The sequence below is a fragment of the Myxocyprinus asiaticus genome, chromosome 9, assembly GCF_019703515.2.
Source record: "Myxocyprinus asiaticus isolate MX2 ecotype Aquarium Trade chromosome 9, UBuf_Myxa_2, whole genome shotgun sequence".
NCBI classification, from domain to species: domain Eukaryota; kingdom Metazoa; phylum Chordata; class Actinopteri; order Cypriniformes; family Catostomidae; genus Myxocyprinus; species Myxocyprinus asiaticus.
In genome coordinates this window covers 5,756,195-5,783,740 of record NC_059352.1, presented here as the reverse complement: position 1 = coordinate 5,783,740, position 27,546 = coordinate 5,756,195, and the positions used below count along the sequence as shown (strand labels likewise).

The window sequence follows — 27,546 nt, the reverse complement described above, 5'->3', positions numbered from 1 at the left end:
TGAGTAAATGATGAGAGAATTTTCATTTTTGGGTGAACTATACCTTTAAGAGTTAAAAATCTTCGGGGCAATGAATCTTTACAAAGACACAGTTTGCAATAATATATATATATATATATTTTTTTTTTTTTTAATTTTTTTTTTTTTTTTAATAGCTCCTTTTTTATTCACTGCCACACAGACACAGAAAAGATGTATCTGTACATTAGTCACATTCATAGCATCACTGACACAGTTTGGCAGTCTGTGAGGAAGTTTAAATCCTCCATGCTGCCGTCTTTGTTGTTGTAACGACGTCACGGCTCTCTCGTCTCTCATTGGCTGAGATGAGCCAGATTTCGCGCCATTCGTATGTCTCGGCATTGTGGGATAGCATCAGGAGGTCAGCAGCGTTCCGTGTTGTACAAAAATAATTTTCCGTTGGATATTAACTCATTTTAAAGGATATCAACAATGCGAGGAGATGAAACGGATTCGGAGTCCGTTAAATCAGACGATGGCTCGATTCGCAGGAGCCTCGAAGCGCTTTGTCAAGAGCTGAACATGGACGAAGAGACGGCGACAGAAGCGCTTCAGAACTTCAACTCCATCTGGAACACATACACACTAGAGGTTCACCTTTATTTACATTCACTTTACCTTCAAACTCCAGCGAAATTAAATGAAACAGTGGTACCTCCTGCTTAAATGTGTCTCGTTAATGTTTTATGAGTAAAAAAAAACATCAGAACTAGTTAGTAGAACTCGCTTTACCAAGTAACTAAAAATACTTTTTATGTAAGGGGTTTATTTAGGTAAAATCCACAGTACTAGTAGGTCTTGCTTTAACCTGTCACTAACCAAAAGTACCGTGGTATTACCAGTGTTGGGTGTAATGCATTACTAAGTAATTAATTACTGTAATTAAATGACTTTTTCACAAAAAAATTTAAAGTAAGGGATTACTCTTAATTTTTAAGTAACTTAGTTACTTCTGATGTAATTGTGTTAAATACTGTATAGACTATAGAACAATTCTATATAAAACAATAGTGAATTTATAATCGAAATGTAACATCTAATGTTTAAATATGTTTGTTTGGGTTTTTTTTTTTTATCCCTTTTTCTCCTCAATTTGGCACGGCCAATTCCCACTAATTAGTAGGTCCTCGTGGTGGCGCGGTTACTCACCTCAATCCGGATGACGGAGAACAAGTCTCAGTTGCCTCCGCTTCTTATCATGTGGCTCGTGGAGGCTCACGGCATGTGGAGGCTCATGCTACTCTCCACAATCCACGCACAACTTACCACGCGCCCCATTGAGAGCGAGAACCACTAATCGCGACCACGAGGAGGTTACCCCATGTGACTCTACCCTCCCTAGCAACCGGGCCAATTTGGTTGCTTAGGAGGCCTGGCTGGAGTCACTCAGCACACCCTGGATTCGAACTCACGACTCCAGGGGTGGTAGTCGGCGTCAATACTCGCTGAGTTACCCAGGCCCCCAAAATATATGTTTTCTAATTTAACGCTGCCCCCTTAAATTCTTTGGCCAGTTCATGAATAATTTATTTAATTTTATATGATTTATTTGAAAGAATTAAAAGAACAGTTTCATGTCTATCCTTGTATTTTTCATCTGGTTGAGGTGATCAGGGTTTTAGAAAGTAATAAGTAATGCAATTACTTTTCAGACAGAGCAGTTAGTACAGTAATCTAATTACACTGTAGAAGATGTAATTAATAGTAATTACTTGTTTAGAGTAACTTACCCAACGCTGGGTATTACCGTGTTTTATGGACCTATACCACAGATACCATTGTAATTCCACGGTATTCTTTGAGTACCATGAAAGCAGTGTTTTCATGAGGACACTTCTATAACAAAGTACCAAGTTATTACCAAGTTTTTTAGATATTGCTGATAGGTAATATCAGTTTTTGGCCATTTAAATACCCTGGCACATGATTATGATAATCAAACAGTATCATGATATATACAGTATCTAGTGAAAGAACTGCTTTAACTAGGCTAGTTTCTAACAAAGCGTACCATGGTATTACAGTGTTTTTTGACATGCCATGATAATGCATGTTCTTGGGTCATCTGTCATGGTAATAATATGGTCTCTTTGAGGACCATGAATATGATAGCAAAGTACAGTATGATACCATCTCTGTACAATTCATGTATACATAGGTTAATTATACTCTCCAGTACTAGTCGGTAAAGATTGTTAAAGCCAGCTACTAGCAAAAAACATGGGTCTTCCTCAGAAAATGCAAATAAATATTGAAATTTCCAATTCGGTACAGTTTTCGCCCATAAATGCTGAGGCAATAACTTTTTAACATCATCTTGACATTTGTTTATATTCATAAAGTACAGCTTGACTGATGTTGTTTATTTTATTATTTTATTTTGTTTAACGAGTGAAGCAAGGGTTGTAACACCAGTGACAAATTCTCTTAAATGATGTATTTTCTAATATGGTGTCAATAGCATCACAAAACATACACCACTAATCGGACTAAATAAATCATACCATTTTTATTTATTTTTTTACTAAACATCTTTCACATGAGCATAAACAATGTAACACCAATAAGATATTTAAATGAACCATGTGGAAAAAATTACAGTTAACCCTCTTATTGCGTTTGGGTCATTTTTGACCCGGGAGAGGTATATAATAATTTTTAAATACCACATAGTTTTTAGTATGGGAACCAAACTTTGTGACGGTCAAGACTACATAATAAGACACATAATAAAAATTGTTACATCTTTTATGTTCGTGGGTCAATTTTGACCCGGGCATCAATTCTGGCTTTACACATGATATTATGTCAATTTCTATGAATTAGATTTTTAACTCTTCACTTACATTTTGCCTCTTTCCCATACTCTCTCACACACTTATTTTTCTCTTATTGGGAATGCATCTTGTTTACAAACATGCAAACACACATACAGACACACACACACACACACACATTCCTGTACAAAACAGAGATGACAGATTTAATAAACATAACAAATAAATTAAAGGTACTACAGCCTAAAGAGGGAGTGGTAGTCTAAATAGGGCTTGAAAGAGGAAATCGTCCACATTTTACTCTGCAGCCATCTGATCCTGAACCAGCTTACAGCATACTCACAGAATAGATTTAGTTTAAAAACATAGTAAACTACTAATGTTGTATTCTTGAGTTGTACAGTTGTTTTGATGAAGTTAGTTGAAAAATAATATGTTGGTTTCATAACTTTTGACCACCAAGTTGTATTGCGCAGTTATGAGTAATTGGCAACTCATTCAAATTACTAGTAATTCTTATATTAGATGTTAATATAAATTTTATTTTATGTTATTCAGGTAAAATTTAACATAAATGTTGATATCTTTTTTTTTTTTTTTTTGCTGTAGTTAATGTATGTTAATGTGTCAAAGAGTTTCAAATTTTTATTATTTAAAAAAAGAAAAAATGTCATATTAATAACTTTTATATTTGTCAGTTAACATGCCAAAAATATCAATCTTTTTATATGTATGAACAGTTAAGAACTTCTTAATGACTTACAATATAGGTTAAGATGAAAACCATGGGGCTATGAATGATTTATAAGCTTGAATTCCACCGGGTCAAAATTGTCCCGCGAATGCAGATTCTGAACGCAATAGGCATACGGCACGAGATAAGATATTTATTTCTTAAAATCATATTTTCTAAATGACCTTTTCAATCAGACCATTGTTAGTAACTAGGTCCCTCAAAACAGGTTTGAATAAAACAACTGAGCCTTGATTTACAATACATGTTCTTGGCTACTTATCCAAGTCATCTCAATAGTTGCCATCAAACAAGTGATTTATGTAAATTCACTTGTATTACATTAATTTGGCATTACACTTGAGTCAATGACGTGACGCTAACTTTTCTTTCAAAAATACATTACAAATTCAATTCACATAGGACAGTTACTTGAATACACCTCTTCTATAATAAACATGTTTTCAGTTCCGATTTTAAAGTCATTTTGATATTTTTTCTGGGGCTTAAAGTCGAAATGTCATGTAGTGTAACTGTCCGGAGAAATAAAAAAATTAAAGTGTCATTAAAAGCTGAAATTTGAAAAAAATAATTGTTGGCATGGGTTGTACTGAATAATCGTTTATTATTATTTCCCACAAGACTGTGTGTGAAGTTTTAAAAACAAATCATTATTTTGTAATACCATTAAAAATCAATATTTTGACATTTTTTATGATTTTTTTTATTTTGTTCAGGTCATTTGGTGTAACCATGAGAAAACTTCTTGATATTGTTAACTTAAAAATTCATGATGTTTGTAAAAAATATTTTTCACCTTGAAACATATGTTTGAAACCTTTTTTGAAATTAACGATTAAGCTGCTACACATTCATGTATTCAGGGTGCAAGGAAACTATTTTAATACCTTTTACTTAGTTACACCACGTGACATTTTTAGTCATTAAACAATTTTTTTATAATTATTATTTTTTAAGAAAATGCTATACATTTTTTCCCAAAAATTATAAATAACATGAACTTGAAATATTTGTGTTGATATTTTTTAAATATTTCAAATCTTAGTTCGCTAGTTCGAATCCCAGGGCGTGCTGAGTGACTCCAGCCAGGTCTCCTAAGCAACCAAATTGACCCGGTTGCTAGGGAGGGTAGAGTCACATGGGGTAACCTCCTCTTGGTCGCTATAATGTGGTTAGTTCTCGGTGGGGCACGTGGTGAGATGTGCATGGATGCCGCGGTGGATGGTGTTAAGCCTCCACACGCGCTATGTCTCCGTGGCAACACACTCAACAAGCCACCTGATAAGATGCGTGGGTTGCAGGTCTCAGATGCGGAGGCAGCTAGGATTCGTCCTCCGCCACCCGGATTGAGGCGAATCAATACGCCACCACGAGGACTTAAAAGCGCTTAGGAAATTGGGCATTCCAAATTGGGTGTAAAAGGAAAAAAAATGTGTGTGTGTGTATATATATATATATATATATATATATATATATATATATATATATATATATATATATTTCAAATGTTTATCACCTTGGACAACCTTATTTGTCAATGACCCACTTAATAGAGAACAAATAGAAATGTAAAGAGAATAGTTATTTAAAGTTCGATGCATACAAATGTCTTGAGAGTGTTGAATTTAAAGGTTAATTCACCCTCCGGCTTTGATATATGTGTCACAGTAGTCTTTATTTGTGTCCTGTCTGTGATTGTTTCAGGGTGATGTTGTACACTGGCTAGTGTGTTCTCTGTATGCTGCCTGTAGGAAGAGCTCCACGCCCACTGTGGGGCGTGGCGTGATGGAGGGCAACTGTGTTTCCCTTACAAGGATACTGCGCTCCTCTAAACTCAGGTAAGGATTTCATTGCTTGCAAAATGATGGCTTTTAAAACAAGATGAGCAACATTGTAACAATGTTGTAATTTCAGTGCAGAACTCAGAAAAAGAGTGGAAATGACATTGGTTTTAAATTATTCATGAACTCAAAGCTGTGTGTTCTCTGTCCTCCAGTTTGATCCAGTTCTTCAGCAAGATGAAGAAATGGTCGGACATGTCAAATCTCTCACAGGACTTCCGCAACCGCATAGGTGGACTAGAGCGCAACTTTGAAGTGTCCACAGTGATTTTTCGTAAATTTGAGCCGATATTTCTGGACATGTTTCAGAATCCTCAGGGTGAACCTCCGCGCCTGCCTAGAAGCCGTAAACACCGGTAAACTCTCTCTACCTGCCTCCCGTCTCTATCTGCTTTCAGCTGTCATCTAAAAAAAGAAAAAGAAATAAATGTATTGCTTCCTCTTTAGACGTCTTCCATGCCACATCAGTGATGTCTTCAAGTTCTGTTGGACTCTCTTTGTGTATACAAAAGGTAAGTTGACTAAAATCAGTACATGATCAGTATAATTTAGATGAGACTAATAATGACCGATAGCATTCGGAGTGCTACAGCGAACTGGTAACATTATTGGTTCTTTGTTTTCAGGTAATTTCAGTATGATTGGAGATGACCTGGTCAATTCTTATCATCTCCTGCTCTGCTGTCTGGACTTGGTGTTTTGCAACGCTCTCATGTGCTCCAATTGGAAAGATCTCATCAATCTACACTTCAGAGGTAAAAGACTCTCTACACCCAGCTGAGAGAAATGTTCAAGAATTGATCGAGGGATTATGGCCATAGATGATGGTTCTTTTCATTCCTAGGTATCGACCATTTTGTTTGGTAGCCGATCTCTGTATTTGCTGCTTTACAGCCATGATAATTCTGTTTTTTAATGCTAATACGCATATGATGTTACCAAATAAAACTCGTAAGGATGATATTGATGCTAGTCGCATATGTGTGTTACATTAAGAATAATTTGTTACTCGTTTCTCTTTAGGTCTGCCCAAGGACACAGAAAACCTGAAAGAGATGCCATGCGTGATTGACAGGTTGTGTGAACTGCATGATGGGCTGGTGGTGGAGGCTAAAGGCATAAAGGAGCACTACTTCAAACCCTACTTAAAGAGCCTGTTTGAGAAAAGAGTGAGGAATACACACACACTTTTACAACCACACTACGCAGCAAACGAATAGCGTGACAAAACAAAACTTGATTGCTCCAATGAAACTCCTTGTTCTGCTAGCATGCATCAATTATTATTCTTATTTTCTTCAGATACTAAAAGGTGACACTGAGGCTCTGACTGAATTGCTTGACCCCCCAAACTTCCAAGACAACAAGTAAGCATATATTTACCATAAAACTCTGTTTTTGCATGCTGCTTTATCTTTTCAGTTCACAAAACTAGTTTATTTCCAATTCAGTTATTTTAAAGAGCAGGAAATTACTAAATTAAATGACTTTTTTTTTTGTTTTGTTTATTCAATAAAAATAGCATAAAGAGAGTGACAGATATTTAACATTGTTTTTCCAGTAAAGCCATAAATCGTGAGTATGAGGAGTATGTTTTGACTGTGGGTGATTTTGACGAGCGAGTGTTTTTGGGTCCTGATGCGGATGAGGAGATCGGCACACCACGCAAATCCACTGCCGAACCTCCGGCGGGTCAACTTTCCGCTCGCATGCAGGTGGAGAACAACCTTCAGCAACACTTTGAGAAGGTAATGAAACATTTGCTCACAACTGCCACATTAGAGTAAAGAAATGGTTACCAATGTTCTGTTTGTCAGTCTTTAGATGAGTTAACCTCTTCAACTCTGGGGCATTTTTGGGCTGCTGCCTGCAATTTTTCAAATTAAATTTTAAAAGCTCACCATTCACAGACTCCAGTAATTCATAAATAATATTGTATACGTTTACAATCTTATGATAAATGGAATTAAAACTTTTTTTTTTTTTTGTGCTAAATTTGTAAGCATGTAATTCTGGTTCTGTTCTCTCCATCTCCCTCCAAAAATTCTTATTCCACTAGCTGGCAGCAACTGTAATAAAAAGATTTTTTCCTATATCACATTCCATCACAATATACAGATCTTAAATGTTGGTGGCGCTCTAATGCATTTGAGCCCTCACAGATGTGCTCATCCATAGACTTTTAGAATTAGAAATGTATTAAAACATAGAATTTTCAGTTCATGCACCACCCCAATTGTTTCATCAAATATCTCTGCCTCTGAATGGACCCCTTAGTGGTGATGTATAACATTTTATCATCAACAGTAGGGCTGGATGATATGACGATATATGTCATGGCGATGATATAAAGTGTCAACCAATAGAGATTTAGCTATATCGTGTATATCGCGATATGTAAATATCCATGTGTGCATTGTGGGCTTATCTATCAGTGGGCAGGCTTCACGTGAGACAGAGAGAATTGAGAAAGAAACATGGACAGAGTTTTTCTGTCTCTGAACATTTTCCTGCGGCTGCCCAAGCAAATTTAATGACTTTCATCACGTGTTCGGTGCGTTAAAAGTGCTAAATATTCTTCTCATCTGACGCGAATGTTTCACATAACTGGTGCGCGCTGTCTCTGGAGCTCCGAAGTACTTGCGAATCCAGCAGGCTTTCTGATATTTGTGCTCCAGAGACAGGAGAGCTCAGAGTGGGAACACTAGTGCTACTCAATCATTTTTGACCCAGGAAAACCCCAAATGGAGAATGAAATCTCCACAGAAAGGGATGACATGCAAACAGGTCAAGAAAATGAAGAGGAGCTTGTTATTAAAACAAGTGCAACATGGTGTACAGAGTGGAAAAATGTAATCTGCAAACTGTGTCGCACAACGATATAATCACTCGTAATACAAGCAGTCTGTTTCACCACCTCAAAATGAGGCATGCATTAGAATATTATGAAAGCCAAAGGATGAACTCTGCATTAATTTGGTCATTTATTTATTTTGCAAGAAGTTATATTTATTTCATATTTATTTTCTTCAAGAAGTGTTTATATTCGTTAGATAATTTTCTACTTATGTTTTATTTTCTTTGTCGCATTGCTTTGAGAAGTTTCTTGAGCAAAGTTTATAATAATAATAATAATATTAGTCAAGAACATTTTAAGCTGAAAGGTGGCATACTTGGTAAGGTTGATTTTCTGTTTATTTGTTTATTTTGACATTGTCTTGTTCCAATTAAAGAGGAGGTAGTTTTAATTTATAAAGTATTTAATTCACTGACTGGAGTTCCAAAAATAGGCATTACAATATGGTTATTTAATATATAAACCAATTTTTATAGATTTTCCAGAAAACCTTTACTATATCGTGATTGATAAGATTTTGGTCATATCGCCCACCCCTAATCAACAATCATTAAAATATATTTCCAATAAATTTGTTTAGCGTGCTTTTTCTGCTGGACTGCATATTTTGTTCTGGACATCTAAGATGTATAATTGGATTATTCACACAAGCAAGTTCACAGACAATTAAAAAATGGCTCATTTTGTAGAAAACTGCCTACGGTAAGAGCAGATATAACGTTTTTAGATATTTGGGGCTTACAGCAGCAGTGATCAGTGCATAAAAGAGATGTTTGTATTTGATGACTTACAGAAATCCTGTTTCACTTGGGGATTCTTTTGAAAATCTTTCGAACTGTGGTATTGGTGCAAAGAAAAAACATAAACAGTTGTATTCCTGAGAATGTGAGCTTTCATTTGATATATGATTTGTCTCTTTAAGTGCTATGTCAAAGATCTTTATATTCATATTAATAAAAGCACTGATTTGCGACGTGGATGTTTTCAGGCCTTATTTTGTTATTTTAACATGAATGCAGAAGTAACGGTTATCTATTAAAGTTCAGATTCTAAGCTTTCAAACGCTACCACATATGCCTGTCTTACGTATTCGGGGACTTGAACACTTAAGCACACACTTTTTTCGCTACATGTTTTAATTTATACTGTGCATGGATCCAATTTATATTTGATGTCTTTAACCTACTACACTGCGTGGCCAAAAAAAAAGTCATAATTTGGATTTAAAAAAACAGATACTTAAGAGCCTATAATTGGATCATTATTGCAGTGATTAATATGTTTCAGCTGGCAACAATTCTTTTAACCCTAACTGATGCAGTGTGTATCTTCTCATTTCTTAAACAACCATGTCGGAAGACTAATCCCGTGGTTGTGGAAATTATGTTGCTGTGTTTCAGAAGAGGCAAATTATTGGCCTGCATCAAGCAAAGAAAACAAATAAGGAGATAACTAGAATTGGGTTAAGAACTGTTCAACGCATTATTAAAAACCTGAAAGGATAGTGGGGAACCATCAGCTTCGCAGAAGAAATGTGGTCGGAAAAAAATCTTGAATGATTGTGAATGGAGATCACTAAAACGCTTGAAGTCACTTTGTAAAAAATCAATAGTAGAACTCACGGCTGTTTAATAGTGAAAGTAAGAGCATTTCCACACACACAATGTGACGAGAATTTGCAGGATTGGGACTAAACAGCTGTGTCGCCATAAGAAAGCCACTTGTTAGTGAGGCTAATCAGAAAAAATCACTTCAGTTTGATAGGGAGAGTAAAGATTGGACTGTGGAGCAATGGAAAAAGGTCATGTGGTCTGATGAGTCCAGATTTACCCTATTCCAAAGCGATGGGTGTGTCGGGGTAAGAAGGGACACGCATGAAGTGATATACCCCTCATGCATAGTGACCACTATACGAGCCTCAGGAGGCAGTGTTATGATCTGGAGTTGCTTCGGATGAGACGTTAAACCGAGGTCCTGACTCTCTGTGGTCATTAAAAAAATCCCAGGGCACTTCTCGTAAAAGAGTAGGGTTGTAACCTCGGTGTCCTGGCCAGAATCCCCCCATTGGCCCTTCTCAATGATGGCCTCCTAATAATCCCCATCCATTAATTGGCTCTATATCTCTACTCTTTCCTCTCCACCAATAGCTGGTGTGTGGTGAGTGTACTGGCGCACTATTGCTGCTGTCGCATCATCCAGGTGGATGCTGCACACTGGTGGTGGTTGAGGAAAGTTCCCTGTTCATTGTGTAAAGTGCTTTGAGTGTAGTGTCAGAAAAGCACTATATAAATGTACATTTCATTCATTCAATTGGTCAGGTCTAGGTTCAGCAACATTATGTGGCAATAAAATGAAGTCAGCTGACTACCTGAATGTATTGAATGACCAGGTTATCCCATCAATGGATTTTTTTTCTTCCCTGAAAGCATGGGGATATTCCAGGACAACAATGCCAAGATTCATCGGGCTCAAATTGTGAAAGAGTGGTTCAGGGACCACGAGGAATAATTTTCACACATGAATTGGCCACCACTGAGTCCTGACCTTAACCCCATTGAAAGTCTTTGGGATGTGCTGGAGAAGACTTTACGGAGTGGTTCGACACTCCCATCATCAATACAAGATTTCGGCCAAAAATGAATGAACTCTGGGTGGAAATTAATGTTGTGACGTTGCATAAGGTTGTCGAAACAATGGCATGGCGTAATCAAAGTTAAAGGCGGTCCAATGAAATATTAGAGTATACGACTTTGTTTTTGGTCAGGCACTGTATGTACTTAAGCATTTGCTACAGTGTACTTATTATGTACAAATGTGTTGTTGCATTTTACTTGCAATTAAATTACCTGCATTTAATTACATCTGTGGTTACATTGGTTACCCCTAACCTCTACTCCTAAGCCTATCCGTACCTCAACCTCAGTATTGTTCTGAATTTTTTAGAACAATGTAGTTACACAATAAATACATTGTATGTATTTTAATGTTAGTGCATAGTAGTTACAGACACCTAATATAAAGTGGGACCCTGTGAATTATAAAAAAAAAATAAAAATGAATGGGTTTTTCAATGGGCTATACCGATTTATAGTACATGTACATAAAATAATACAGTAATAATAATGAACATTTACGAAACATTGATTTATGAAACAATGTTACTCGCTAGTTTTTGAAAACAGAAAATACATTTTCAGTGACAAGGTTGTCAATGGTGCCTGATTGCTGCTGATAAAATTTAACCATGGGAAATGAGACGTTTGCAAAATTATTTATATGGCCAAATATCTGCAAATAAATCGGTCAGACTGATATATCAGTCTGCTAAAGCCATTACTATTAAACTACTAAAAATATTTCTGTTTTTGTGCAGATGCGCTCCCTTGCTCCCTCTACGCCTCTAACGGGTCGTCGGTATTTGAAGGAGAAGGAGGTGTTGGTCACCCCTGTTTCTTCAGCCACTCAAAGTGTGAGCAGACTGCAGAGTATGGTGTCTGGACTCCGCAACGCACCCAGTGATGCTCTGCTACAGATCTTTAAGTAAGAATCCTGCAAATCCATCCAACCAATGTTTTGAGATTTCATGAGTATGTGAACCTAACCTTCATGTTCATGTGGTGGATGCTTTAATTCATTGTGAAACATTCAGCATAACATGTTTGACTTCTCTTTGTTTTAAAGTTCCTGCTCTCGGAACCCCACTGAAGCCATTCTAAAGCGAGTGAAGACCCTGGGAGAGAGGTTTAAAGAGGCCTACACCAAACCATCAGAAGACCTACCAGGAGCACACATTGGTCAGACATGCTGTCCACTTAAAGGAATAGTTCATCCAGCAAAGAAAATTCTGTCATTTACACACTCTAACGTCAGGCTCTTGTGTGCAGATTTTGCAGAGAATCGTCTGAAGCTGGCTCAGATCTTGTACTTTAAAATCCTGGAGAACATCATGACACAAGAGATGAAGAGACAACAGGGCAAAGACATGGCAGTATGTCAGCTTACTTGATAAACATGATAAAACTGCAAGCCATTTCATTTTCAATGTTCACAGTCATGTGAGATTTAACAGGATCTCTCTTGTTCTCTATCAGGTCCTGTTGGAGCAAGAGGTGTTGCATTGCTCTCTGCTGGCGTGCTGTCTGGAGGTGGTACTGTTTGCTTACAGCTCTCAAAGAACCTTCCCCTGGATACTAGAAATCTTCCATATCCCACCTTTCTACTTTTACAAGGTACAAAATCCGATGTAAAATGAAATGATCTATTTGCAGAGGCACACTTTGCAGTGTCAGAGTTTACATATTGCAAGTGCAGGGCTCCAGGAAGTGACTAAACGTTATTAGAGGTCACACTGGCGTGACTACAAAATTGCCCAACTCTATTTAAATTATGCGCTGCCATAAAGGGAGGACCGGGGCTTGTTGTCATCCGGGGAAGGCTTTGTCCCAGTAATGATAAGATTTGAAATAAAAAATGTGCAAATGTGTTTTCTCTTGCAGATTTTATGTTGGTTTCAAACAATTACTTCAAAACTCTCTTAAATTAGAATAATTTTTGTCAATTCTACCCTTTAAAGTAAAAATTCACTGTCATCTTTTAATACAGTGCCTCCGGAAAGTATTCACAGCGCTTCACTTTTTCCACATTTTGTTATGTTATAGCCTTATTCCAAAATGGATTAAATTCATTATTTTCATAAAAATTCTACAAACAATACCCCATAATGACAACATGAAAGAAGTTTGTTTGAAATCTTTGCAAATTTATTAAAAATAAAAAACGAAAAAAAAATCATGTACATAAGTATTCACAGCCTTTGCCATGACACTCAAAATTGAGCTAAGGTGCATCCTGTTTCCACTGATCATCCTTGAAGTTTCTACAACTTGATTGGAGTCCACCTGTGGTAAATTCAGTTGATTGGACATGATTTGGAAAGGCACACACCTGTCTATATAAGGTCCCACAGTTAACAGTGCATGTCCGAGCACAAACCAAGCCATGAAGTCCAAGGAACTGTCTGTAGACCTCCGAGACAGGATTGTATCGAGGCACAGATCTGGGGAAGAGTACAGAAAAATTTCTGTGGGATTGAAGGTCCCAATGAGCACAGTGGCCTCCATCATCCGTAAATGGAAGAAGTTTGGAACCACCAGGACTCTTCCTAGAACTGGCCGCCCAGCCAAACTGAGCGATTGGGGGAGAAGGTCCTTAGTTAGGGAGGTGACCAAGAACCTGATGATCACTCTGACAGAGCTCCAGCGTTTCTCTGTGGAGAGAGGAGAACCTTCCAGAAGAACAACCATCTCTGCAGCACTCCACCAATCAGGCCTGTATGGTAGAGTGGCCAGATGGAAGCCACTCCTCAGTAAAAGGCACATGACAGCCCACCTGGAGTTTGCCAAAAGGCACCTGAAGGACTCTCAGACCATGAGAAACAAAGATTGAACTCTTTGGCCTGAATGGCAAGAGTCATGTCTGGAGGAAACCAGGCACCGCTCATCACCTGGCCAATACCATCCCTACAGTGAAGCATAATGGTGGCAGCATCATGCTGTGGGGATGTTTTTCAGCGGCAGGAACTGGGAGACTAGTCAGGATCGAGGGAAAGATGAATGCAGCAATGTACAGAGACATCCTTGATGAAAACCTGCTCCAGAGTGCTCTGGACCTCAGACTGGGGCGAAGGTTCATCTTCCAACAGGACAACGACCCTAAGCACACAGCCAAGTTAACAAAGGAGTGGCTATGGGACAACTCTGTGAATGTCCTTGAGTGGCCCAGCCAGAGCCCAGACTTGAACCCGATTGAACATCTCTGGAGAGATCTGAAAATGGCTGTGCACCGACGCTCCCCATCCAACCTGATGGAGCTTGAGAGGTCCTGCAAAGAAGAATGGGAGAACCTGCCCAAAAATAGGTGTGCCAAGCTTGTAGCATCATACTCAAAAAGACTTGAGGCTGTAATTGGTGCCAGAGGTGCTTCAACAAAGTATTGAGCAAAGGCTGTGAATACTTGTGTACATGTGATTTTTTTTTTTTTTTTTTTTTTTAAATAAATTTGCAAAGATTTCAAACAAACTTCTTTCATGTTGTCATTATGGGGTATTGTTTGTAGAATTTTGAGGAAAATAATGAATTTAATCCATTTTGGAATAAGGCTGTAACATAACAAAATGTGGAAAAAGTGAAGCGCTGTGAATACTTTCCGGATGCACTGTATTTGTTATATCTCTTGGGTAATCAAGTGAACATAATCAAACCACACCGGCATAAATTAAGACAAGAGTCAACTATATGTTGAAGTCAGATTTTTACTAAAAAGTTTAAGTGTGTTCTTAGGACAAAGGTATTTTTCATGAAAGTCAGGTTGGGGCTGTGTTTTTAAATGCCATAATGTTTTGATATGTTTGTTATGAATTGTTTTTTGCTTCATAATTGTTTAACTTTCTAAATTTAGCTGAAAAACCTATAATTGGCTGTTTAATGCTAATGTAGATTTAAAGAGAGGCGTTGATTTTGTTTTGGTTGTTGTGATCGTGGGGACATGTTCCCCTGTCACTGCCCAATGTTCACATTGTGACAGCTTGCTCCATAAATATACCAGGCTTTTGGGGCATGTTGTCACAAAAGTTCAACATGTGCTCAGTGAGCTGCACTGTACCTTTTTCCCTGGGCAAGATCGGTGAAAATGTTCTCTTGCATTTTTGTAGCCAAGATTTCAAGGTATGTGGCTATGCAGTAATTGACATTAAAAACATAAACCTACCCTGTGAAATATTCACTGGAGTGTGAGAGCTAGATCCAGTCTCCTGTATTATGTGTTTTCTTTTGCATTTAGGAAAAGCCAAACAAAAAGTACCAAACCGCATTACCCAATTGAATCACGCATAAAGACCGATATATCAATTTTACCAATTAATCAGTGCTGATAGTTGCTATTTGGAACTATCAGTTATTGGTACAAATCGTTGCCGATACATTTAAAAATATATCGATATTTTTTGTATTCCTCCTTGTTCCTCTGTTGCCGGCGCTCGAAGATTCTACAGTTAAAACAGACTTTAAATATTGTGTTGGAGTTGCAAAGGTAGAGAGCCACAACAGTACTGTGCATTTTTCTGAAAGAAGAATATTTAATTGAAGAGAGCATTAAAAAGGTTTTTTGATTTTTGTAGGTGATTGAGGTGTTTATCCGCTCTGAGGAAAGTTTGTCCAGAGACATGGTGAAACATCTGAACAGTATAGAGGAGCAGGTGCTGGAGAGCAAAGCCTGGAGTCAAGACTCTGCCCTGTGGAGCTCTCTCAACAACGCCAACAATAAAGTCCCCACTGTAGAAGAGGTATGCACACACTTGTAAATAACACAGAATATTCCTTTTATTAAAATGGAGAAAAAAATCAAATGCAAGTTCTCAAAAAGTTTTTGATACACAGGGGATGCTTGAATCATTCAAATAAGAATAACTAATTACAGCTCAAAAACTAAGGATTAAAACAAGTCTAGGACCTTGCATATTTTTGTGTTTCTCAGGTGAATTTTCCCAGTAGTTTTGACACGGGCAACAGTACAGGGGGTCCCACTCACCTCCCTTTGGTGGCTTTGTCCCCCATTATCCACCCTCGCATCAGAGAGGTCCGCACTGGCCTGGGCTCCAGCGCACGCAAAGGTAGCAAACCAAACACGCATCTTTCAGCACATCTCAGTCCTATTCACAGGATTGATGAGTGACTTGAGATATCCATCTTATGAGTGCTTTAATGCTTACAAGTGAGCAACTTTCATTCTCATTTGATAATACTTGTCTCTTCTTTCTCTCTCAGACGTCCCTCAGTCTCCCATCTCTCTTCACGATCGCTACAGCTCTCCTGCCGCTGGCAGTGCTAAGAGACGCTTATTTGGTGACGACCCTCCACCTCCGTCCCCAATGAAGAGAATTTCAGTAACCCCCATCAAAATAATTCCCAGTTCCACAGAAAACCAAAACACCACCGGTACAGCGACTGTCTTCTCCATGGCAACTGGAAACGGCCAACAGCTGACCATTCCTCTGCCAGGTACCACTTTTTTCTACGGTTGTTTTTGCTGTTGATTTACAGGTCTAAAATGATAAGTGACTCACTTTGAACAACTTACCTCAGGGCAAAAGTTTTCCTCTGAAATTTACCTTGACGATTTACATCGTTGAACATGAAAATAAGGTACAATATCACAGTACATCTAAAAAAAAATAAAAATAATTCCTCAAGCAAATATGCCAGAGAAAAACAACTATAAATTTTTTTTATTTTTTATGAAATGATGCAAAATATGGTTTCGTAACCAGTTTCTCAGTTCTCAAATTCGCCATTGGCATGTGTGACAAAAAATGCATGTGATGTTTGTTGATGTGCTTATGTTCCTCTGTGTTTAGTGGTAAAGAATGAGATGGGCAGCTTCACTGTCATTCAGCTGCAGGCCAATGAGATGAACCCCCTCACTGCTCAATTGTTACTGACCGCCTCCCCAAGCCGAAACATAGCTCCACCCACCGGCCCAGAGACACACCCACCCGTCAACAAACCCCGCCGCACTGGATCACTAGCACTCTTCTTCAGGAAGGTAAGGAAAAGGACAGATACATATGCAGAACAGGACAGCAGCAGGATTGAGAGTGTGATATTTCTTGCATTTAAATTTGTTATATAAACCGTTTTTAAAAAATGTATAAAGAGTAACTGACCTTTTGAGACACAACAAAAATATTTACAGAAGAAGCAGGCTCAAGCATTGCGTTTGGCCAAGAAATGCAGACTTTACTGCCTTTATCTAGCTAAACAGACAAGTCTAGTGATACAGTGAAATGTTTAATTTAGTTGACTTGACTGTAACAAACTTTAGATCCAGTAAAATATGTGGCTAAAATATGCCAATGTTTATATAACATGGTTAAGGATGGGAAAGGAGGAGGTGGGAACCGGCTGAACAGTCAAAATAATATTTAATAAGAATTTAAATAAAAAGACGCACACACATGGCAGCTGCATGTGGCTCTCTCTCCCGAACTGCCGCGTCCCGCTGCATTTATCCCTCTCCTCGGCTAATTAGCCCAATTGGGGGTCGGGCGTGTGTAGTCACGGCCCGGCCCCGCCCTCTTCCTCGTCACACTTCTCCCTCCTTTGCCTCAGGCCGGGGAACCCCCGGCATGACTTACAATGGGTGGGGCATTGCCCTTCTGGCTGCACCTGTCGGCAGGCTTTTCCCCACATCTCTAGGACTGGGGAGGGGTACGAGGGGAGGGAAAAACAAAACAAACAAAATAAGAGGAGAGGGAAAGGGCAAGGCTTGCTCGCAGATGACAGACGCTCCTCCCCGGGCAGACCGGAGCCAGTTCTCTGACCTCTGGTGGATGGAACGCTCCTCCGCGTTTTGGCAGCTGGTAGGGAATTCCCCCGCCTCTGGCAGCGGCTCCACTGCTCCAGGCGGCCGGCTGTGAGCCCCTCCTCCCCTCGTGGACGGCGGCTGTTCCTCCACGTTCAGACGGTCAGCAGCAACTCCTCCATCCCCCGTCGGATGGCTGCGGCTGCTCCTTTGGGTGGATGGCAGTGGCGAGGACTCCACGACAGCGCAACCCTCCTCCTTCCCGGGCTTCGGCACCAATGTAACAATGTTAAGATTGGGAAAGGAGGAGGCGGGAACCGGCTGAACAGTCAAAATAATATTTAATAAGAACTTAAACAAAAAGACACACACAACACATACACACAAATGGCAGCTGCATGTGGCTCTCTCCCAAACTGCCGTGTTCTGCCGCATTTATCCCTCTCCTCGGCTGATTAGCCCAATTGGGGGCCGGGCTTGCATAGTCACAGCCCCGCCCTCCTCCTCGTCACAGTCTAGAAATGCAAAAATAGGATGTTAATGAAAACATTTACAGGTGCTGGTCATATAATTAGAATATCATCAAAAAGTTGATTTATTTCACTAATTCCATTCAAAAAGTGAAACTTGTATATTATATTCATTCATTACACACAGACTGATGTATTTCAAATGTTTATTTCTTTTAATTTTGATGATTATAACTGACAACTAAGGAAAATCCCAAATTCAGTATCTCAGAAAATTAGAATATTACTTAAGACCAATACAAAGAAAGGATTTTTAGAAATCTTGGCCAACTGAAAAGTATGAACATGAAAAGTATGAGCATGTACAGCACTCAATACTTAGTTGGGGCTCCTTTTGCCTGAATTACTGCAGCAATGCGGCGTGGCATGGAGTCGATCAGTCTGTGGCACTGCTCAGGTGTTATGAGAGCCCAGGTTGCTCTGATAGTGGCCTTCAGCTCTTCTGCATTGTTGGGTCTGGCATATCGCATCTTCCTCTTCACAATACCCCATAGATTTTCTATGGGGTTAAGGTCAGGCGAGTTTGCTGGCCAATTAAGAACAGGGATACCATGGTCCTTAAACCAGATACTGGTTGCTTTGGCACTGTGTGCAGGTGCCAAGTCCTGTTGGAAAATGAAATCTGCATCTCCATAAAGTTGGTCAGCAGCAGGAAGCATGAAGTGCTCTAAAACTTCCTGGTATACGGCTGCGTTGACCTTGGACCTCAGAAAACACAGTGGACCAACACCAGCAGATGACATGTCACCCCAAACCATCACTGACTGTGGAAACTTTACACTGGACCTCAAGCAACGTGGATTGTGTGCCTCTCCTCTCTTCCTCCAGACTCTGGGACCCTGATTTCCAAAGGAAATGCAAAATTTACTTTCATCAGAGAACATAACTTTGGACCACTCAGCAGCAGTCCAGTCCTTTTTGTCTTTAGCCCAGGCGAGACGCTTCAGACGCTGTCTGTTGTTCAAGAGTGGCTTGACACAAGGAATGCGACAGCTGAAACCCATGTCTTGCATACGTCTGTGCGTAGTGGTTCTCCCCCACATTTTTGAATGGGTTTTGTTTGACAGTCCTCTCCAGGGTGCGGTTATCCCTATTGCTTGTACACTTTTTTTCTACCACATCTTTTCCTTTCCTTCGCCTCTCTATTAATGTGCTTGGACACAGAGCTCTGTGAGCAGCCAGCCTCTTTTGCAATGACCTTTTGTGTCTTGCCCTCCTTGTGCAATGTGTCAATGGTCGTCTTTTGGACAACTGTCAAGTCAGCAGTCTTCCCCATGATTGTGTAGCATACAGAACTAGACTGAGAGACCATTTAAAGGCCTTTGCAGGTGTTTTGAGTTAATTAGCTGATTAGAGTGTGGCAGCAGGTGTCTTCAATATTGAACCTTTTCACAATATTCTAATTTTCTGAGATACTGAATTTGGGATTTTCCTTAGTTGTCAGTTATAATCATCAAAATTAAAAGAACTAAACATTTGAAATATATCAGTCTGTGTGTAATGAATGAATATAAAATACAAGTTTCACTTTTTGAATGGAATTAGTGAAATAAATCAACTTTTTGATGATATTCTAATTATATGACCAGCACCTGTATATAGATCTTGTTTTTGTTTCAAATGTTCATTCTGATTAAAAGTTGTTAAAATTTACACAGATGAGCTATAAGCTAAGTGGACATGTGTTTGCATGTCTTCTAGAGGTAGACTGATATATCGGTTTTACAGGTTAATCTGTGCCTATAGTTGCATTTTGGAACTAACGGTTATTGGCAAAAATCTATGCCGATATTGCATGCAAAGAAAAATGTGACTATATGGAAACGTGCCCTGTCAGCACATACATTGTGTCTCCAACTTCATATCTTGTGAATAATAAACCTTATTCCTCATTAAACCTCACCTGGTGAAATATATATACACTAAACTAGCGATGCACTGATGTATCAACCGCAGATATTCATCGGCCAATTAATGACTGAATTAAAACCATCTGCAAATCGGTTTTAGGCATGAAAACGCCAATATGACAAACCAATGGTTTTATTTATAGTTAATTGTCATCACAGCTTGTAAAAACTCTGTGAATTCAAAAGCACAATCCAGAAAGAATGATAGACACAATGTATAAGGGTTGGCACTCCTAAGAACATGTAATATTTAATTTACAATTATTCTCATTCTCACATTGAGGAAAGGTCGTTACAGATGTGACAGTTGTGATAGCAGCACTTACCTATATGTGATGAGGTAAACCCAAACGCTTTGAAACCATCAAACTTTGACTTCTTAGACATTGGAATGGTATCCATTAAGGCTACACAATTGATTGAGTTAAGATTGAAATCGCAATATAGTTTTGTGCGATTACTAAACCTTGAAAGCTTAAAAATAGACTGCATTTAGCGGTTCAGTCACCATTGTGTAAGCAAGCGCCGCCCTCTAGCGGTGTGTATTGCATTATACATTATCTATTATACCACAACTTAAAAGGCCATTTTGTTTCTTTGGTAACTTTTTATTTTCCTATGATGTGGTTGACATTTCCATGGAATTGCCCATGCATAATATGAATTTGTAATGTTCTATTATATACAGTACAATCATGTAAAATGTTCTGTTGTTGTGAACTGCAAAAAACAAAAAAAAAAGTGCACAACATGTTTTAGAAGTACAAAATAATATTTTTTTCACATCAGTCATCATGCTTTGATAATTTATCAAATTCTTTTTATCTTCTATTTATCTTTCATTGTGGCTCTCTTTTAAATTTTGGCCTGTCATGTGTTCAGAATAGAAAAAGGTTTTGTTCCTCTTTGCACATTTTTAAAACATAATTTCTTAGCAAAACAGTGATCTGATGACAAAATGATGTAAGTTGCAAAATATTGGTATCTGCCTTGGCCTGTAGTTTTTTGTTAAAATCGGCATTGGCCAAAAATTTTCATATGAGTGCATCCCTACACAAAACCCTTCATCTGGTGAATATATAGGCTATTAATTTGATAAACATTACATATACATACAGATAAACATATAGACATTTCGTATCGTATCAGCCTTTTCCACCACATTTGTTATCGGTATCAGAAAAATCCACTATCCTTTACCTTTAATCCTTAGACCTTTAATGTCTTCCATTGCTTGTTCATTCAGGTGTATCATTTAGCCAGTGTGCGTCTGCGAGATCTGTGTCTGAAGCTGGACATCTCAGCAGAGCTGCGGGGGAAGATCTGGACATGTTTTGAACACTCTGTACTGCACTGCACTGACCTGATGAAGGACAGACATCTGGACCAACTGCTGCTCTGTGCCGTCTACATTATAGCAAAGGTACCAGTCCAAGTTAGACTTTTAGATGCTTTAGTACACGGACCACTCAAACAAACAGGAATGTTTTGAAGCTCGGATACGAGAACATTTTAACATCTAAGTCATTGCTCTTTAATAAATAACACTACATTTTCCCTATTAGTAAATGTTGCATTTTTACACACATTCTCTTTCTTCTACTTTAGATCACAAAGGAAGAGCACACTTTTCAAGACATTATGAAATGCTACCGAACTCAACCTCAGGCCAACAGCCATGTGAGTTTCAATAACAGTCAGTTGTGCCAAACAGTGACATCATCATGCAGGAAGAACTTACCACTGCTTTTTTCTATTCTTTTTTTATTTTTTATTATTGTGTTTATTGTGGGTTTGCACACACATTTGCATAAATATAGAAAATGTCCACTTGTTTCTGCATCCTAATGTCCTACTTGTGGTTGGGTTTGCAAAATCTGATTTCTTGTGTTTTTCTAGGTGTACCGTAGTGTTTTACTGAAACGGCGTCCCAGAGAGCAACAGACAGATGAGAACATGGAAGTGGATCCACCAGCAGACCAGTGTAAGAACAATGTGGACCAAGTCCCAGATCTCTCTTTGTTGTTTTACATTTAAATTTTTTTGTGTCAGCAACAACTTTTTACATGCAGTAATTGTTCATTTTAAGTTACCTGCTTTTTATTGCCTTTTTAAATGGTTTTATGTATGCATTTCGTTCATCAGCCAACGAGAGGACAGAATCAGCTGGAAGAACAGATGCAGACAGTGAATCAGAAGAAAGAGGAGACCTCATCCAGTTCTACAACTCTGTCTACGTTTTAAAGATGAAATCTTTCGCTCTCAGATATGCGCATTCAACACTCGACAGCAAGGTTGGCACATTGCTTGGATTGAGACATATGATGTCTTATTTAATGATTTTTCATTTTCTATTCAGTTTGAAAATGATCATCTCACTGGTTCTCTCTCTCTGTAAAGATGGAGGCTCCTCCATTATCTCCGTTCCCCACGATCCGTGCTCAGCCTTTGTCTCCTCGTCGTGTGTCTCAGAAACACTCCATCTTTGTCTCTCCTCGTAAGAATGGCTGCAGTCTCACTCCCAGTGCTTCCTACACGTACAAGTTCACTAGCAGCCCTTCCAAGGTTGGTCACACTTTTGTATTTAATAATCGGCATCAACATAATTTCCCTTAATGTAATAATGGCATTATGTAATAAATAAATAAGGATAGAAACAATCAAACAAACTCCCCAACTATGGATGAATAACATTTCAGACTATTTTACCAGCCATCAGTCAAGATAATTACATTTGTAGTGATGTGTTGTACTATTTGCGGTGTAAACAGTTATGAACTGACTAGTGCTTCAACAACAAATCAGTAATAATAATCAAGAATGAAAACAATCGACAATGATTATTTGAGAGTTGTTTCTGTCTAGCGTATAACTTATATTTTCCTGATACTTTCTATATTTTGTTAATCCATAAATGTTATGAATTCAAAGTCTTGCACATATTTCCATTCCGCAAGTGTTTCCATTAAATAAAAATTTCACTGTGCGAACGAGTGTGTGTAACCACGTTAATCAAACTGACCGCAGTGAAAAAAGAGAGTGTAATGATTTTGTTAAAACCATTCCGTTTGTTGTTTGGCAACAAATTATTTTTTTATTTATTATCCCCTTTTCTCCCCAATTTGGCATGCCCAATTCTCACTGCTTACTAGGTCCTCGTGGTGGCGCGGTTTCTCACCTCAATCCAGGTGGCGGAGGACAGGTCTCGGTTGCCTCTGATTCTGAGACAGTCAATCCGCGCATCTTATCACATGGCTAATTGTGCATGACACCGCAGAGACTCACAGCATGTGGAGGCTCATGCTACTCTCTGTGATCCACACACAACTTACCACGTGCCCCACTGAGAGCGAGAACCACTAATCGTGACCACGAGGAGGTTACCCCTTGTGACAGTACCCTCCATAGCAACTGGGCCAATTTGATTGCTTAGGAGTCACTCAACACACCCTGGATTCGAACTCACGACTCCAGGGGTGGTTGTCGGTGTCAAAACTCGCTGAGCTACCCAGGCCCCTGTTTGGCAACAAATTTAAGTTTAAATGTAACCGTAATTTATTTAAATCTTACATATAATGCAAGACATTTTATTAGAATAGTAACTGTAATTGGATTGTAACAGTCCCTAATATTCATATAAAGACATTAGCTTACGGAAATATTATAATAAAAGTATTGATATTAAGTTTATGTAACATTTATATTTTGAACAATGCATAGCAAACAAGTCATAAATCTATATAATTTTTTTATAATAAAAATTGATTAATCGATTATCAAAATAATAGTTAATTGCAGCACTAGAACTGACAGATTCCATTATGATCTTTTGTCAAATGCAATTTGAAATTTGGGTGTGATACTGTTCAAGTCAATTTGATATGATTATTTTGGTAAAAATATCATTAATAACACAGAATTAAATTAACATTAATATTAATTAAATTTAAAGTCAGTAACTGTAATCCGATTACAAGAATTTTAAATGTCATTAAATATTATAGTGCGTTATGCATTATAGTACTTTTTGACTAAAAAGTAATTAGATTACAGTTGCTAATTACTTTGTAATTGGATTGCACCCAACACTAAAGATAAAACACCATGAGGGTGCTAGAAAACATTATACATTTAAACAAAGACCTCACAATTGTGTAAAAGTGGTGATTTTTCAACCTCATAATTAGTGGACTGTACACTGTAAAATCTAATTAGTTGACCTTACTTAGATTTTCCAAGGCAATCAGTTTGCATGCTTTTTCTAAGTAAACATACTTATTTGGCTCAGGTAAACTGAATATAATTTTTTAAGTAACATTAACTAGTTACAAGTAAGCTTATGATGAAAGTATTGTTGCTTTAATTATTTAAATTGGGTTATAACATGTCTTATACGGAAAGATATGAGGGATAAGGGAAATTATGACTAGACTCTAAGTTAGTCATATGGCACACTGGACTCTACTCAGTACTTCATAGTGCACATAAATCTGCCCTTTGTAAAGTACAACTGAGTAAAGAAGAATGGTTTAAACTAAACAGGCTCCAAATTCACCAGAGGTAACACTTATCACCCTCATGGTGACTTAACAAAAATCTCAATTATCAACCAGCTACAACAACAAAACAACAATAGTCATAAGAATGAAAACTAAATACATTTTTAAATAAACTATTATTTTACTACATAAGTTCCCTTGTTTTGACCAAACAAACATCATTTATTCAAGCGCAAGTGTTTATGGGTATTCCACACAGCCGCAATTTTGTACTTATTGGTAATTTTAAGTTAGTCGTACTCGAAGCCAAATTTTTAAGAACTTATGTATTTGAGTTATGATTCTAAAATGTGACATTTCAAGTAATGTTTAATTAGGACCACTTAAATGTTTTTATTAATGACAACTTTAGGATTTAGAGAGTAACTAACTTAATTTGAACTAGTAAGAATAGTAAAAATGTAAGATTAAGTTGAGTCAACTATTTTTTATAATTTGAGATTACTATTAGTGTTTACAGAGTATTTGTCAATTGCATTTGTGAATCTCAAAGCCTCCGACTTCCTGTTTCCTCTCAGGAGCTGAGTGACATTAATCAGATGATCCGTCAGGGTGGCGTGAGTAAGAAGAGAGCATTCACCATGGAGGGAGACGAGACTGAGTCTCCATCTAAATGCCTCCGTCAAGAGAACGACGACGTGCTGCTCAAGCGCCTCCAGGATGTCGTTAGCGAGAGAGCGAGTCTCTGATCCGTGACATGGCAATCTCTGATTGGTCAAGAAGCCAAAGAGTCCGATGCAAGCCAGTCAAAGCAACAGGCTCTATTTAATCTCATCACAGACCAATTATGAAGCCAAAAACTTCCTTTGCTTTCCTATGTGCTCAGGTAACTCCAGGATGTAAAGAGAGATGCTGGTCTCTGATTGGTCACATATGTGCAAAACAGCTCTGTCCAGTCATAACACAGAACAATAACAAAGCCAAAAACCCTCTTTTATCATCAAAGACCAGTAACATGCAGCTCATGTATCATGATTGATTTATAAATACCAACCCCATGTGGGGTTTACTATACCAGGTTTTCTGAAGATCAAGTGTCATTGTAAGTAAACTTGTTTATTTGAAATATCATGTATTATCATGATATGAAATGTACTTTTATGTAATTATTTGTATCTTTAATACAGAGATATTATTTAGCCATAAGCTTCCTCAATCAAAAGAGCCATCACTACTGTTGTATCGCAGCAGAGTTGGCATCTCATGCATGAATGGAAAAATGGATCTAACATTTTATATACTGCTATAGGAACATGTGAAAAGAGACTAATTTAATAATTTGGTATATTTGTGCTTGGAAGGGTTTTATTTCATTTTTAAACATTATATTTTAGAAATTAAGTTCTGGAGTTGACTGGGCTTATCGAAGCTCTTGAATTTTTCGATGTTTTTGGTGAAAGGTGTTTCTAAAATACATTTTGCAACTATACTGTAAATACTGTATATGCAGCTCTATATTCACATGTGTAGTATCTACACCTCTCATTTTTAATTTTGGATTTCTTTTTTTTTTTAATGTTTGTTTTCTAGAAACAAATTAAAATGTTTTTCCCCCTCACATATCCTGTTTTTGGAAACGTTTACCTCCATTTATATTGTAATTTAAAGATGATGGAAAATTCACCAAATTGTACAATGAAAGAGGTATATGTTGTAAAATTACTTGTTTAAATTTGTTCAACACTGTTTGGTTAACAGTGATGCTATTATAATTGGATGATTTTAATTATGTTCATGTTTTCTGATTAAATGAAAGTTCAAAGTGGATCGGTCACATGCTTAATGGAGTGGCAGTGCTTTATTTCCTCCTAGCTAAACTAGTCATTAGCTAGCATGTGTCCAACATATTCTGATTATTCAGTTGGTGTGTTGTATTTTACTCAGTCAGTGCTAAGGCATGTACATGTTAATAAAAACAATTGTTTTATCAATTGTTTTCCCAACTTTTTACATCAGAAATAAATGAATTCAGTTCAACTCAATTCAATTCAACTCACTAAAGTCTACCCAAATAAATGCAGAACTTGACTCTTTAGAAGAACATAAGGCTGTTGATTGTACTGGAAACGCTTCAGCAGGTTATGGGCTTGTTTCTTCAGGCCTGATCTATAAATGGAAAATGTTCAGCAGTGTTTCTACTCTTCCTAAGAGTTTGCGTCCTGCAAAGATGACTGCAAGAGCACAGTGCGTGGAGAAAATCCATCCAGTCTTCATTTTCTATTTATGTATTTTTATTTCAGAAGTCTTACATTTATAGTTGTTATACTTGTGAAGATAAATGATGAAATGCAGCATTAGGTACAAACAAGCACTTTTACAAATTAATTCCGAGACCCCGGCATTGATGTTTTTGTGTTTATTTATTTAATCTAACCGGCAATTATAAACATCAAATGTGATTGTTATTGGATGCATGTATTTCCAATGTGTATTATATAGACAACTAGCAACACCAGCAGCTGATTTTTATTGTAGTTTTAGTGTCAATGACGATTCCAAAATACCGTACAAATGCAAATGTTCTCATATAAACAAATACTTGAATACACCTCTTTTATGATGATCATATTGTGTGTGTGTGTGTGTGTGTGTGTACTATGTTTATGCTACATTGTGGGGACCAAATGTCCCCACAAGGATAGTAAAACCTGAGATCACCTACATTGTGGGGCCCATCTAGCAGTCCCAACGAGGGAAATGGTTTTTCAAACATACTAAACGATGTTTTTTTTGAAAATGTAAAAATGCAAAAAGGTTTCTGTGAGGGTTAGGGGATAGAAATTATCGTTAGATCTGTATAAAATGCATGAAGTCTATAGAGAGTCCCACAATTATATAAAAACAAAGTTTGTGCGTGTGTGTGTGTGTTTTACCTTACCCTATATTTGACTTTTTTTTTAATTTTATTTTTTTTATTAATAATTAAGTTGTGTACACTCA

The 27,546-nt window shown here is 37.8% G+C and overlaps 1 protein-coding gene across 1 annotated transcript; it reads left to right on the top strand.

The window, feature by feature from the left end:
- The first annotated feature begins 361 nt into the window (after nucleotides 1–361).
- LOC127446286 (retinoblastoma-like protein 1) lies at nucleotides 362–27,134 on the top strand. Its single transcript, XM_051707066.1, has 22 exons — nucleotides 362–612; nucleotides 5,257–5,390; nucleotides 5,549–5,749; nucleotides 5,841–5,905; nucleotides 6,020–6,148; nucleotides 6,417–6,562; nucleotides 6,696–6,760; nucleotides 6,955–7,141; nucleotides 11,624–11,790; nucleotides 11,932–12,044; nucleotides 12,135–12,238; nucleotides 12,342–12,479; nucleotides 15,425–15,589; nucleotides 15,781–15,916; nucleotides 16,071–16,304; nucleotides 16,661–16,848; nucleotides 21,294–21,470; nucleotides 21,656–21,727; nucleotides 21,947–22,031; nucleotides 22,193–22,341; nucleotides 22,448–22,612; nucleotides 25,125–27,134. The coding sequence occupies exons 1-22, from the start codon at nucleotides 454–456 to the stop codon at nucleotides 25,293–25,295; spliced, it is 3,150 nt and encodes a 1,049-aa protein (XP_051563026.1). The 5' UTR covers nucleotides 362–453; the 3' UTR covers nucleotides 25,296–27,134.
- The last annotated feature ends 412 nt before the right edge of the window (nucleotides 27,135–27,546 follow it).